At 41.5% G+C, this 14,558-nt stretch overlaps 2 protein-coding genes across 6 annotated transcripts in view; one reads left to right on the top strand and one right to left on the bottom strand.

The window, feature by feature from the left end:
• The window catches only part of nnt (nicotinamide nucleotide transhydrogenase), a 335,122-nt gene that overhangs the window by 17,785 nt on the left and 302,779 nt on the right, over positions 1-14,558 (bottom strand). The window lies entirely within an intron of this gene.
• Positions 1-14,558, top strand: part of rai14 (retinoic acid induced 14) — a 71,127-nt gene that overhangs the window by 41,628 nt on the left and 14,941 nt on the right. For 2 of the 5 annotated variants that reach the window (XM_083794113.1, XM_083794111.1), the window contains exons 8-12: positions 7,403-7,509; positions 8,576-8,772; positions 10,273-10,301; positions 11,519-11,605; positions 13,096-13,185. In XM_083794113.1, coding sequence (XP_083650239.1) covers positions 7,403-7,509; positions 8,576-8,772; positions 10,273-10,301; positions 11,519-11,605; positions 13,096-13,185 — 510 coding nt within the window. The remainder of the gene's footprint in view (positions 1-7,402; positions 7,510-8,575; positions 8,773-10,272; positions 10,302-11,518; positions 11,606-13,095; positions 13,186-14,558) is intronic. The other 3 variants (XM_083794112.1, XM_083794114.1, XM_083794115.1) reach the window with 3 other exon arrangements.

Here is a 14,558-nt window from a genome sequence, read left to right as displayed (position 1 = left end):
TACAAAAACCTGATGGAGGGGAAAGGAACTGGTTGGAATAACGTGTTCCTTCCACTCGCTACGTCCGGCCGGGGAAACTCCCTCCTGTCAGGTGAAAAGAAGCAGCTTGGACTCCTCATGCATAGAAGGAACCATGAGGTCAGTCCTCTGCCCCCCCAGGTTGGCAGAGGAAGTGTAGCGCCAAAGATTACATTAGGAAATTGACACTGGGTGAAAAAATGGGTTGGATAGTTTGTTTTACAGGTTAGGTTTTAGGTTTATAGGCATATTTTCTTGTGAGGTTAGGTTCATTCATAGTTTTTTGTGAGGTTAACCCTCGCCCTAGTAGCCGGGCCTGGTGCTGTAAAACAAGCGTCCCATCAGTGAGGAGACCATGTTGGTTCGAATCCTGGCAAGGGCATCAATCTTACGGATTGCAGCTTTAGCGTGAAATAATTTCTCTAACCCAGGCATTTCCCCTGTCTGTCCCTGTATTAAGATTAATTGTGTGTGTGTGTGTGTGTGTGTGTGTGTGTGTGTGTGTGTGTGTGTGTGTGTGTGTGTGTGTGTGTGTGTGTGTGTGTGTGTGTGTGTGTGTGTGTGTGTGTGTGTGTGTGTGTGTGTGTGTGTGTGTGTGTGTGTGTGTGTGTGTGTGTGTGTGTGTGCGCGCGCGCGCGCGCAAGCGCAAGCGCATGTTTGTGGTAAATGGTCACTGTACTGTGGGAACTCTGCTCTCTAGCCACAGACATGTGGTCTCCACTGGATTGGGATTGACGTTCCATGCCTGTGGTCTCTACCCTCTGTCTGTCTGTCTGTGTGTGTGTGTGTGTGTGTGTGTGTCCGCGCACGCTTGCGTTTGAGGCATAGAGAGAAAATGTGAAAGAGAAAGAAAGTTATTTCCTTGCTCATCACATGACACAGCTGGCTCAATTGAGAGACGCTGGTTTGTGAGAACGCGCACATACGTACATTACACACAAACGCAACTCTACCCCGGTGGGTCCCTTGGCCTAGATTTAAAGATGTTATGTTACTTAATAATGAACATTTATTGACGCTTGTATATGCCTGGGAGGAGTTTTTTGTTGTGGCACTCTGTCTGAACCAGCAACAAGCTACCAGTTAGGCACCCGCAAAGTGGGCTGTAACACTCGCCCCATACTGGGCTCGTCTAATTAATCCAGCTGTTTATGCACTAGATAAGTTTCATATCTTTTTTAGTGGTGCAACCACTCCTATAGACAGCTATGTGTGTCCCTGCGTCCCTGCCTGGGTCCCTGGCTGGGTCCCTGCATGGGTTCTGCCCTGGGGACCCCCACACAGTGACTGTCATTTCTCGACCGGAACCGGGCCGGCACCCTGGCCGTGTTCCTGTGGGTCTGGAACTTCCGGGGACCCCCACACGGAGTTTCACCACTCACTTCACACAGGTGTGATTTTCAGGTCATGTTGGTATACGCATATTCATGAAATGTGACGCAATGTAGGCTACGCCTTTTTTGTAGGTCTGCTATTTTTGAAACATCGAAGACCAACTGACATAGAAACATAGCTTTTTCAGAAAACTGTCAGTGGGTTAAAGAATGATGAAATTTAAAATTGTTTGCCTTATAGGTCTATAGATTGGTATGGTCACATATAATGCTTATTATTCAAATTGCTCAACGGGCAACTTTTAGCAACCAAGTTTAATCTCATCTGCTAAGCCTGCAGATTACATTTGAATCAAAGTAACCAAAAGGTTTTTAGTATCCAACATGTCTGGTCTAACATGGCACCTACTGCATGGGGGCTTCCAGTAGACTTTGTGAAGGTAGGTTGTATCACTAGGTCAGATTCACTAGTAATATTTATATGTGAAGGTAGGTTGTATCACTAGGTCAGATTCACTAGTACTATTTATATGTGAAGGTAGGTTGTATCACTAGGTCAGATTTACTAGTACTATTTATATGTGAAGGTAGGTTGTATCACTAGGTCAGATTCACTAGTACTATTTATAATGTGAAGGTAGGTTGTATCACTAGGTCAGATTCACTAGTACTATTTATATGTGAAGGTAGGTTGTATCACTAGGTCAGATTCACTAGTACTATTTATATGTGAAGGTAGGTTGTATCACTAGGTCAGATTCACTAGTACTATTTATATGTGAAGGTAGGTTGTATCACTAGGTCAGATTCACTAGTACTATTTATATGTGAAGGTAGGTTGTATCACTAGGTCAGATTCACTAGTACTATTTATATGTGAAGGTAGGTTGTATCACTAGGTCAGATTCACTAGTACTATTTATATGTGAAGGTAGGTTGTATCACTAGGTCAGATTCACTAGTACTATTTATATGTGAAGGTAGGTTGTATCACTAGGTCAGATTCACTAGTACTATTTATATGTGAAGGTAGGTTGTATCACTAGGTCAGATTCACTAGTACTATTTTCAAATGGCCGAAATGTATAGGGTCGAAGCGGTAAATGTACTGTATGTTTTCTAACCAAAAATTTAATCTCAGTAACTAAAGTTTTCAAATAATTGTAGTGGAGTAAAAGTACACATTTTGGCTCTGGCTAGTGGAGTAGAAGTAAAAGTATTGGAAATTGGAAATACTCAAGTACAAATACCTCAAAATTGTTGGAAAAGAATTCCATGCTAGAAGGCTTTCTTACCTTTCTTTGCAGTTGTTACGTCCCCACCAAAGAGGTCCAGGTGTTATTTTGTGCAAAAGCTCCTTATTGGCTATTTCCCCTACCATAAGCCCTAAATGAATTGCATTGAATTGAATGGGGGCTATGGGGTGTTGTGCTAATTTGCTTATTTCCATCTAAATAAGTAGTAAAGTGTGCCGCTTGGGATATTATTTACATTATGAAGAGAGGATATATACAAAAAAATATTAATTTTGAGCGATGGAAATAAGCAAATTAGCATACCCCATAGCCCCATTCAATTCAATGCAATTAATTTAGGACTTATGGTAGGGGAAATAGCCAATAAGGAGCTTTTGCACAAAATAACACCTGGACCTCTTTGGTGGGGACGTAACAACTACAAATAAAGGTAAGAAAGCCTTTTAGTATGGAATTCTCCTTTAAGTAAATGTACTTAGTTACTTTACACTACTGCGCCTACCTTGGTAGATACTGTAGGAGGACCCTGTCCAGACTGATTAGCGAAGTGACGACACATATTCACGGCACCCGGCGAAGCAGGCTGGAACCCAGGCTATCAACATGCACCATGACTTGATAAAGAAAGGTGGATGTTAGATGATTGCATGGATCTATTTCAGGCATGTCATTATTATTATAGGCTCAAATGTAACGCTTTTAAAAATGGACAATGTATTCTATAAGCTCTATAAGCATGTTGCGATGCGACGCGTTGAGACTGACATTTTGAGTAGGCTTTTTAGTGGTGAATTTGACACAAATGAGTGTTCGTGGCATTGGTTCCGCAGACGTAACGATTTATCTGCCATCACAAAGTGTGTGTGTGTGTGTGCGTGTGCGTGTGCGTGCGCGTACAGTGGCATGTGGGTGTGAACTGTGAAACACATGTTTGCGCACGTTCACGTGCAAGCTTCATACTTGGACGTACAATTGCAAGTCCTGTGGAGTGTAGCGGTGGTTAAGTTGACATGTAGACAGCGATCCCACAGAGCCATCTGGAACACATTGCTGTGTTTCTGACTGTGTATGCCGTTAGTCAGGGAATGTTATCAGAAAAATGTCAAATCTGGGAATACAATTCTTGCCAAGAATTGTCTTCACCAATGTGTTTGTAAAGGTGTCTACTGACATGTCCCACATTGGTTTATATTCAGCCACCCTAGGGGACTTTTTGGCGTTTGCTGAAAGTTGGGGTACTATTGACAACCAATATAAGGGAACATTTTCTAATTTTCAGTAGCATGTGACGTGTAAAACTAGGGTTTTTTAATGATTGTGAATCCATTCCAAGCTTTAGTTTTGCACGGAAATCACTCCTTGGGCTAAAACGGCCGTCATCACAAATGTGATGAGGTCAGCACATTGGCTATGGCCAAATTCAGCCTAAGGAGTGTTTTTTGTACAAAGCTAATGCTTGGAATGGGTTCAGAATCATGAAAACCCCCTAGTTTTACATGTCACATGCTACTTAAAGCATCATGACATTTATAACAGTTTGCCTTATATTGGTTGTTGATGGTACCCCAACTTTCAGCAGCTGTCAAAAATTCCCCTACGGTGGTGTTACTAGACACCTTTACAAACACATTGGTGAAGAAAATTCTTCGTAAGAGATTTATTCCCAGTTTATATTAATTTCCCCTGACTATGTGGGAGCGAGCGCAGAAGGAGAGAAAACCATGCCAGCCTGTCAGCCCCCCCTCCCCCAGGCACACGTCATGTTTATCCGTGTATCTGACTTAAATAAACACCTAGCAAAATGGAGGAACAAAGAGGAGCCTTTTGTTAAACTTTGCTTGTTTGGTTCAACTTTGTTTGTTTACGTGAAGCAGCAGCAGCATGCTTTAAAAGCTTCCCCCTATATTTTCAGTCTCACACATTCATATTCCCCACAATTCTAACTTTTCAATGGCACAGCATATACTAGCCCAGTTTCACAGACAACGCAGAGTATTCGACAACATTGAATAATGCCCTGAACTGCATGGGCTCACTGTGAAGCCAGACACATTTACAGCACCACACACACACACACTGACCCAATAACATCTCTTTCCCCCCCCCCCTGCCATGAGAAAATATAATAATACACTTCCCAAAATGTGGAATTACAGAAAGTGTAATTTCCCACAATTTTCTTTTACAATGGCATTTTAAGAGATTGACCGACATGATTCTGCTTTCTGCCCTGATATATGTAGAAACCCATCGTCTAAAGTGAAACTTATTTTCATTCCATACACTGGAATAGAATAATGATAATGCTATCTCTTACACGTTGTATCTTTTACACATACATACAGTAGATAGATAGATACATAGTTTATTTGTCTCTGTCATGGTTTATCCAACATTATTACATACAAAGAAAAGGGGTTGACATGATACAACATCAACACGGGCACCCTGTCTGCATCCACATGCATTCACAGTACACAGAGACGGAGACAGACATGCAGACGGAGACACACGCACACGCGCGCACACACACAGAGCTAGACTGAGACAGACAGAGACAGGCGGAGTGTGAGAGAGAGAGAGAAGTCGAAAAGAGAGAGCAAAAACACTGATTTGTGGAGTCTGTTAGACTCCGGAGGAAAAACTAGGTAGCAGACGTCTACAGTAGACCGAAGAGAACAGAGGGAGGGAGCGCTGCTAAAGTCTTTAACAGAGCTCCAGGGAAAAGCCACAACATAGTTCTGTACCGGGAGGTTTGTGGCAGAAGGCCGCCGTGTAATATAAAACACAAAGCTATGCTGACATGTTTTACTGCGCCTTCTGCAACAGTGTCTCCTCAAACGTTTTGATTTCAAGGAACTTCCATAACTCTGAGAGTACTGTATACATTCTCAGAGTTATACTGACCTGTAAGGGTCTCGAGGACGCCCCCCCCCCTCCCACCCCCCCTCAAGGAACCCGAGGGTCCCGGGACCCCACATTCTACACTCATTGTCATGTTAGGATGTCACGCAAACACTGCTGCTTTATAACACGTTGTGAGGTGATAATGTTTCACCTATAATGACCCCCCCCCCCAAAAAAAAAAGAAAAACTCGTAGAACCCGAACCCCAAAATTGTAGAAATCGATGTGGAAGAACAGACATCTGCTTTGCATGTAAAAAACGCACACACCGTCTTTGCTTCGTTTGAGTAAAACTGCCAGATTTCATATTATTTCTCAGACATCATTTTTTTTTTTTTTCTTCAGTGAATCTAATTGTCCCTTTCGGCAAGCATGACCACTGCGTGACGGAGTATGTGTTGCGATGTGTGAGTAACTTGATACGAGAATGTGGACAAATGTTTCCCAATGTGGCAGTTCAACCCCAAATAAAGAACTGTGTGTGTGTGTGTGTGTGTGCGTGTGTGTGTGTGTGTGTGTGTGTGTGTGTGTGTGTGTGTGTGTGTGTGTGTGTGTGTGTGGGGCCTAGAACTCAGGCAAACGATAAATCCAAAATGCATCAAAGGGGGAATGTTTAACCACTTAAACCCTACTGTATATACAGTACTTCAGTCCCCCGGGGGTATACTGTAGCCTATTTACTGTGTCCCCCTCCTTTCTTCCCTCTACACCAAATTCCTTCTGCAGAAATAGCAGATCTACAAGCGCCTGCGCATGTGTCTCTGTGCAACGTAAGCTTGTAGGTTGTAGGTTTGCCGAATGTTCACCGCAGAACAGGGATTCCTGGGATTCACGTGGTTAAAAAAATGCATTTCTTCAGTGAATTCTCTTGCACTACAATATGGCCATAATAATCACGGCGGATCGTGATTCATTTTATGATCAGAGTAAACGGCTATGAAGATAATGTGTTTTTCCTTTCCTTTCCTTTCCTTTCCTTTCCTTTCCTTTCCTTTCCTTTCCTTTCCTTTCCTTTCCTTTCCTTTCCTTTCCTTTTCCTTTCCTTGGGATGGGGGGTTTCTGTTCCTGGTGTCTTTCAACAGACTAACTCTATCCTATGTAACACATGGTGCTGTTCAGACATGTGCGTCTACTCTCACACCTGACTGAGAGCTTTCTCACCACATAGACATAATCCTTATTCCCTTTAGACACACCTCCTCGTCATAGCATCGTGTCCTCGCGCAGACTGCTTCCCGCTCAATGTTCCCCCTATTTGGCCCGAATAAAGGTCATTACACTCCGGGGCCGTGTCGCGTGAGTGTTTCACATCGAACTATTAATTTGGTCATGCGTCATTCACACACGGGTATCTGATGCTTTGGTTTGCGCTGAAAAGCCAACCTCGTTTAAAAATAACCGTAACGCCAAAGCTCCACCTACTGTGTTGTGTTGCGTTGCGTTGCATTTGGACGGCGTCAAAAAATTAAACGTGGCGAATAGGGGGCGAATGCAACGCAGCGCAATGCAACTCAACATCGGCAGTGGAGCACCCTTCATTGATTAAAAAGGGAACATTCCCTGCGTTGGCGCTGAAGCGAGGCCCACATGGCTTTTTTATTTTTATCGCTTACATTTTTATTTGCCCACATGGCTTTTATCTCTAAAATGGCACAGATGCTTTCCCGGGTTTTAATGGGCCAGGAGGCTAGGGTTCATGTGGTTAATGCATGGCCTATGGAAGGACCCCACTGAGAGTGGTTTGGATTGGTAGACTAGTGTCTGTCTTGTGTGTTTCTGACAGGAGGGGGTACATTACAGTCCTTTGGATTGGTAGTCTAGTTATTGTCTGTCTTGTGTGTTTCTGACAGGAGGGGTAGTTATTGTCTGTCTTGTGTGTTTCTGACAGGAGGGGTACAGTCCTTTGCTGTTGTCCACCAAACACGCTCATGCTGAAGTATGTAGCATTCTGCTGGACTGGGGAGCTGACGTCAACACATCCGATAACAATGGCAGGTAGCGTGACGGACATAAGCCAAGACACACACACACACACACACACACACCCATGCCCACAAATTCACACGTGATTGTGCGCAGCCGGGCACATTCAGTACAGATACAGATACAGTCTGTATGGCTGTGGTTGAAATGCATTCTCTCGTAGCCAACTATATTCCACAATCTCTGAATGCATGGAGCTACGCCTCCTGAAAGCTGATAACAGGATGTCATGTTCGTCATGTCTGTCCTAGGAAGCATTGCTTTGAATACCCTTAATTTTTTTTTAATTTGAATTGCTATTTTAGAAAAATCATGAATGCGTGCAAATCTTTGACTATATTCTTTCACAGCGAACGTTATTAACATTTTTTTTTTTTTTTTTTAACTCAAATATTTGCCTCTGGAGGGTCCCTGGAACAAAATATTGTTCTGGGACTCATGAAAAGGTTTGAGAAGACAGTAGAAACGGGATTTAGAAGACATTTGAGAGATTTTTAAGTTTATTATCTTTGCCCGTGAAGCTTTCAGAAGGTTCAACTTCCATGACCATTCTATCATCTCAGAAATGTTTGACATCTGAAACATTTTCTAAATATGAATTTAAGCACATGCTACTTGTGTCTCATTTTACTTCAGTCATGCTAGTGTTTGGTGTTTTAAAGCATTATGTTATACTTTAGCTATTGAAAAATACCAGATCTACAAGCTCATAGCGCGGCACAAGTGCCGCATTATGAACTTGTAGGTCTGCTATTTTTTTTAAATCGTGAAAATGTGCCTCAAATCTTTGAATATATATTAGAGTGAATATTTTAACTCAAATCTTTGCTTCTGGGGAGGTCCCTGGAACAACATATTTTAAGAGGGGGGGGGGCATATTACATATAATTTTTGGGGTCCTTGACATGAAATATTGACCACCACTGATACATAAGGTTTTTCAGAAAACGGTCAGGATTTTGAAGACATTTTTTTTTTTTTTTTGATGTCAGGCCTAAATGGGTTTTAAAGTACGGGGGATGCTGGCGGCGGAGTGCGGCAGCGTGTCTGTGATTGACTGTGTCTGTGGTTCACCCAGGACGTGCGGGATGCTGGCGGCGGAGTGCGGCAGCGTGTCTGTGATGGAGGCGCTGCTCCAGCGAGGAGCAGACCTGTGGGCGGTGGACGCCGAGGGCAAAGACGTCCTGCACTACGCCAAGCTGTCGCCCAGCCCCGCTGAGGTCAAGAGTCTGCTCACCGCTGCCCTGCACAAACAACAACAGCACCACCACGCAGGTGATATGTTGATGCAAAACACCTGTGGTGGAAAAAAGTACTCAATTGTTTTACTTAAGTAAACGTAGCAATACTGATATTTAGAACTACTCCGTTACAAGAAAAAGTACGGAATTGAAAATGTACTTGAGTAAAAGTATAAAAATAACGGCATCAAAATGTACTTTCATATTGCGGAATGTCCCATTTCACAAGTTCAAAATGTGTAGAAAATCTATTGAAAATAGCCGAAAATAGCCGATCTAGATCGGCTATTTTCAAATGGCCGAAATGTATAGGGTTGTAAAGTAACTAAAGTTTTCAAATAATTGTAGTGAAGTAAAAGTACAAAATTTGGCTCTGAGATGTAGTGGAGTAGAAGTAAAAGTATTGGAAATTGGAAATACTCAAGTAAAGTAGAAATACCTCAAAATTGTACTTAAGTACAGTACTTAAGTAAAAGTACTGTACCACTGCAAAACACACACACACACACACACACACACACAGAGTGAGAGAGAGAGAGAGAGAGCACACACTGTCAGTTCCTCAGTGCATGTTTCTGTATCGTCACTTTTCGGGGCGGAAAAAACCTTGTGCGTCCAAAACAACACAAAAAACGTTTCAAGAAAATCAATGGATAAAAGGAACGTGTGTTCTAATCTCTATTCTCTAATGGATACGATAAATATTTATAAAACCCACTGACAGCAACTTGCTAAGTAGGCCTACTATTCTGCCTGACCTAAGTGCCTGAGAGTGGCGATTTATTATACATCTGAGTTGGCTGCCAATAACCAATCACACAGCAGTCTGGTCACATGACTACTGGTGCACTTGTAGGTGTTGGGTGATGACTTAGTTAGGACGTGCACACGACACACACGCACACACACACACACACACACACACACACACACACACACACACACACACACACACACACACACACACACAAACATACTGTGTACTTTACAGAGTGACACTGGTTTGAGGATCTAAATAGGATGCCTTTCTCACCTTTTTCTAATTCAGTCCAAGGTAATGGGCTCCCCTGTGTGGTGGAAGCTGGTACTACATTGACTATTTAGACATGACCATGGTATTTATTTATTTTTTACAACCAACTTGATAGGCTTTTCTTTTTTCTACTTGGACCTGTTGGTAAGCTGTCAACAGTCCGGCACGGCATCTGTGTCACATGAGCTGTTGCCATAGCAATAGAGGGTATGCGAGTGACATCATCATCACACCCGGAACTTATGCGGGAACGCTTACTGAGTGGCGAAAAACGACTTTCTGGCCTTGACAGTCCTATCTGAATGCATTAAACAACGTTAAACAATGAACCCATACACTCGGTTTGCCACTCACATTATGCTTGTGCATACCCTCTCTATATCATTCTAATTTTAATGTCTTGAATAAGAATTAATTTATTCAGAAAACGTAGGTTAGGATTTAGAAGACCTTGTTTTAGATCTAACTTCTAATTCCTGGTTACCTTCTTGTCCCTGTGAGCAGATACCAAGTCTCCCAGAAGTCCTCAGGTAAGAAATCAACATTAAAGTTCCTACCCATGCAGCAGCTGTCCTTGCTTACTGTTAGTATACAGTACAATGTGAACACATGTTGAATCATTTCAAAATGATCATAAACTCTAATGTAAAACTTATATCAAGCTGTGCTTCGGCTTAATAGTTTTAACCACTTAACTACGTCGTGGCATCCTCATTCTGGACATATCATTTCATAATTCGCCCCAAAAGAGCCGATCAACAACTGCATCTTTTTTTGGATAAGAGCTTTTCAGTGTAGAGCAGTGGTTTTCAACCAGTGGTCCTTGAGGGCGTTCCAGGTGGTCCACATGCAGCTAAATGATGAAGAGTTGGTAACCAAATGGAACCTTATTTAGATCTTTAACTCCTGAGAGCGTAAAATGAAACCAAATGGACCCGTACCCGTCCATTTGGTTTCATTTGACGCTCTCAAGAGTTACATTATTGTTATACACCTGCATTACTTCATTTACAAGAGGTCGGGGACTATTAGAGAATGTAATATAATTGTTGTTTTGATCTCTCCTAATTCTACCAACATCAATACCGCATGGAATTGTTGGACAAAATCTTATACGACGACAACAAAATATTCTTTAGTTCTTTAGTCTTTAGTCTGACAGCCAAATGTCAGTAAATGGTGGTCCGTGGCTCAAATGCTGAATAAAAAGATTGATGTGAAAAGGGTTGAAAAACCACTGGTGTAGAGGGGAAAAAGGAGAGGACCAAATACATACCCCTGGGTGATCCCGGTCATCTGAAGTATATGGTTTTAGTTAGTTTTGCGTCCTTATGGGGACGCCAGGTTCGAGAGTGGCTAATACAGTATCAATCATTAACCCCAATGAATAATTGTAGATTTGAAACTACTAAAATTATTAATTGAATGATGATTAAGTATGACCTGATGTACATGTTTAGCTTTATCATATGACCAAGAGCATATGATTAGCATTTCCCATGTCTGTACTGTATCTCTAAAAAAAAAAACAATAAGAAAGAAAGAAAAAAATCCTTGCAGCTGCTTTTAGGAGAATAAAACGTAGATCTTTGCATTCATTTTGAGTGACTATTCTTCACTTTCACTAACCTGCACTAAAATCCACCTTCTCTTTATTTCTTTCCGGTGTTTTGTGTACCCCTCTCTCTCTCTCTCTCTGTCTCTCTCTCTCTGTCTCCCTCTGTCTTCTTGGCTGGCCACTCCCCAGCATGATCAAGTAGCTAAACTAAGTGATGAACGGATCACTACACCCAAAAAACGAAAAGCACCCCCACCTCCTCTTAGTCCACTGCAGGTAAATGCATGTCTGTCTGTCCGTCTGTCAGCGTCTGCTTGCCTCTGAATGCATCGTATGCTCATCTGTATTTCTACAGTATATTCTCTACTGTGGCCTCGCTTTAGGTGTGTGTGTGTGTGTGTGTGTGTGTGTGTGTGTGTGTGTGTGTGTGTGTGTGTGTGTGTGTGTGTGTGTGTGTGTGTGTGTGTGTGTGTGTGTGTGTGTGTGTGTGTGTGTGTGTGTGTGTGTGTGTGTGTGTGTGTGTGTGTGTGTGTGTGTGTGGATACATCAGTATAAATTATACAATGTGCATATCGAAAAACAAGAGATCTATAGGTGGCCCTCATTTATCAAAGTGGTGTTGACCAAAAAGCGTATAAAACTAAAATAATAAATATATTTTGTAAAGGCAGATTTCGACGATGTGTCTTATGAAAATTGGATGTTTGAAACTGTATACAGGCAATTAAAATCGCGCAATTAAAAACAACTAGAGAGGTGCCCGTGGAGCCTCTACGGCGGTACTTGGAATGATGCAAGTTGGAAATGCATGCCCCACCCAGATATTATTAGTGTCCCTTTTATGCCCGACGTCAGAATGATTTCTCTGTGTCTCTCTGTGTCCCTTTATTCCTATATATGGAGTTCTGTGTCAGCCATGCCCAAATATGGAGGGTTGGGATGTCAGAACAGGCCACCTTAAGGAGTCCTGTGTGAGGCTCCGTACACACATAAAGAGTTCTGTTCTGTGCTCTGCCTGTCTTTGATGGCCGCCTCAATGCTTTTCCAATGGAAGTCACATGGTTTGACCAAACATTTCTGTTTGATGCGGGGGGCAATCAAACACAAGTTTTTTGTCAAACCATGTGACAGACGTACACACAGAGACTTGGTGCATTTTCTAGTTAGATATAACATGTTCACAATGTTACAAGTTACTAGTTAGATGCTTAATCAAACAGTGCTTTGCTGGCTCTGTTAAGACATTATGAGCGCATTCAAATATAACATTTTGGCAAACATGGACAATTGGACATGCATGCCTATTTTATTTCCAAGTGACGATGACAAGCATAGGATATAGCCTATTTGCAATGTTATACTGTAGGCTAAGTTAGGTGCTTTATTAATCATTCACCTATTTAAATAAAGTGCTTAAACAGTCATTCAGATAGATTTCAGATCTCGATCAGACCTAGGCTAGTATACGCACGCTTACGCTTATGCCAGAGCATTTTCGGGAGTGTGATCCGGGGGGGGGGGGGGCAACTTTATTGTTTTAACCTGACTGTCTGTCAGTTTGTCCGCACTTGGCTACATGTTTGGTTTTGCAGTTTTACAACAAAAACCGGAGTAATTTATATTTATGCTTATTGCACACCAGTGTTTCATCATCCTTGACGAACGTTGGTTCTCCTCCACATTCAGGCTTGTGTTTGGTGAACAGTATTAATTCACGGCGTCAACTCAAAGTGATCAACTTTGTATTTTATTCAACCCTTTGACAGAATTCTGGACTGTCGTCTCCGTCATACATCATCCCCACTGGAACCCCGGTGTCTAGCAAGAGTAATACCCCCAAGTCATTCACCTACAAGGTAAGTAACGTACCAAAAGAAAACACTTTTTTCTTTTGTAACCAGTGTTGTATTTGGCAGCAAATTTGGATTTTAGTTTTAGTCATAGTCTTTTGAATAATTTAGTTTTAGTCACATTTAGTCACCTGGAATGTCTTATTGTTAGTCTAGTTTTAGTCGACTAAATATCATAAGCTTTTAGTCGACTACATCTACAGTTGATTTAGTCGACTAAAATGTCCCTTGATGACTGATTAATGACTGATTTTACACTTGCTGAAAATAGCAGATCTACAAGCTCGCAACGTGTCGCAGCGCAACCAGGTGTAAAATGACTTATCTTGTCCACTAGTCCCTTTTTTAACATTTTAGTCTAGTTTTTATTTGTTGATGAAATTGTCAATATATTTAGTCTCAGTTTTAGTCATCATAGCTTAGTTTTCATTTAGTTTCCATTTAGTTTTCGTCAGTGAAAAAAGGTAGTTGACGAACATTTTTCATCTTAGTTTTAGTCGACGAAATCAACACTGTTTGTAACAACAGTTACAACACAGTCAGTTTGTAATCTAGGCCACCTGTGGGCTGCGAGGGTCTTCCAAGTCCCCCAAATTATTGGCAAAATTGTTTTAATGATGATATAACATTAATATAAAAAAGTAATGTGCGCCGTGAGCGAGCTTAAGAGATTTTCAAGAGATCGAGAAAAGGTTGGGAACTGCTGATCCTTAACCATTTTCTCGTACAAAGTTCTCACGGTAATGGGAAATCTTTTCTTAATCCACTTAAGGCTTACGATGCGGAAGTATAAAATAGGGCTTTAAGTCTTAAGCCCTATTTTATAATTCGGCTATTTAAAAATAGCCGATCTACAGTACTAGCTCAAAATGGACAAACGTTGAATGTTTTCTGATGTTTCACATGCCCCAAAACACTGGGATTTTTGAATTGGATTATTATTATTGTTAATCATTCATTAACATTAGTATGAATGTAAACATTATAATGAATATTTAGCCAACACTTCCTGGGAGCTTAACACATTCAGGACGGGAACCCCTTTTGGTGTTTTAAGCATTATGTTATACTTTAGCTATTGAAAAATAGCAGATCTACAAGCTCATAGCACGTCACCGAGTGCCGCGATACGAGCTTGTAGATCTGCTATTTTTGAAGAAAATGTGACGCAAATCTTTGAATATATATTCTTTCAGAGCGAACGTTTTCAACTCAAATCTTTGCTTCTGGGGGGTCCCTGGAACAACATATTTTCAGATTGGGGTCGCGGCCAAATTACATTTATTAATTTATTAATTACATTTTGGGTTCCTTCACATGAAATAGTTTGAGCACCACTGATACAGTTCAACATGTGTTTTTTAGAAAACTGTCATGAA

Source organism: Protomyctophum parallelum, assembly GCF_964188405.1.
Source record: "Protomyctophum parallelum genome assembly, chromosome: 21".
NCBI classification, from domain to species: domain Eukaryota; kingdom Metazoa; phylum Chordata; class Actinopteri; order Myctophiformes; family Myctophidae; genus Protomyctophum; species Protomyctophum parallelum.
This window is presented reverse-complemented; position numbering and strand designations above follow the sequence as displayed.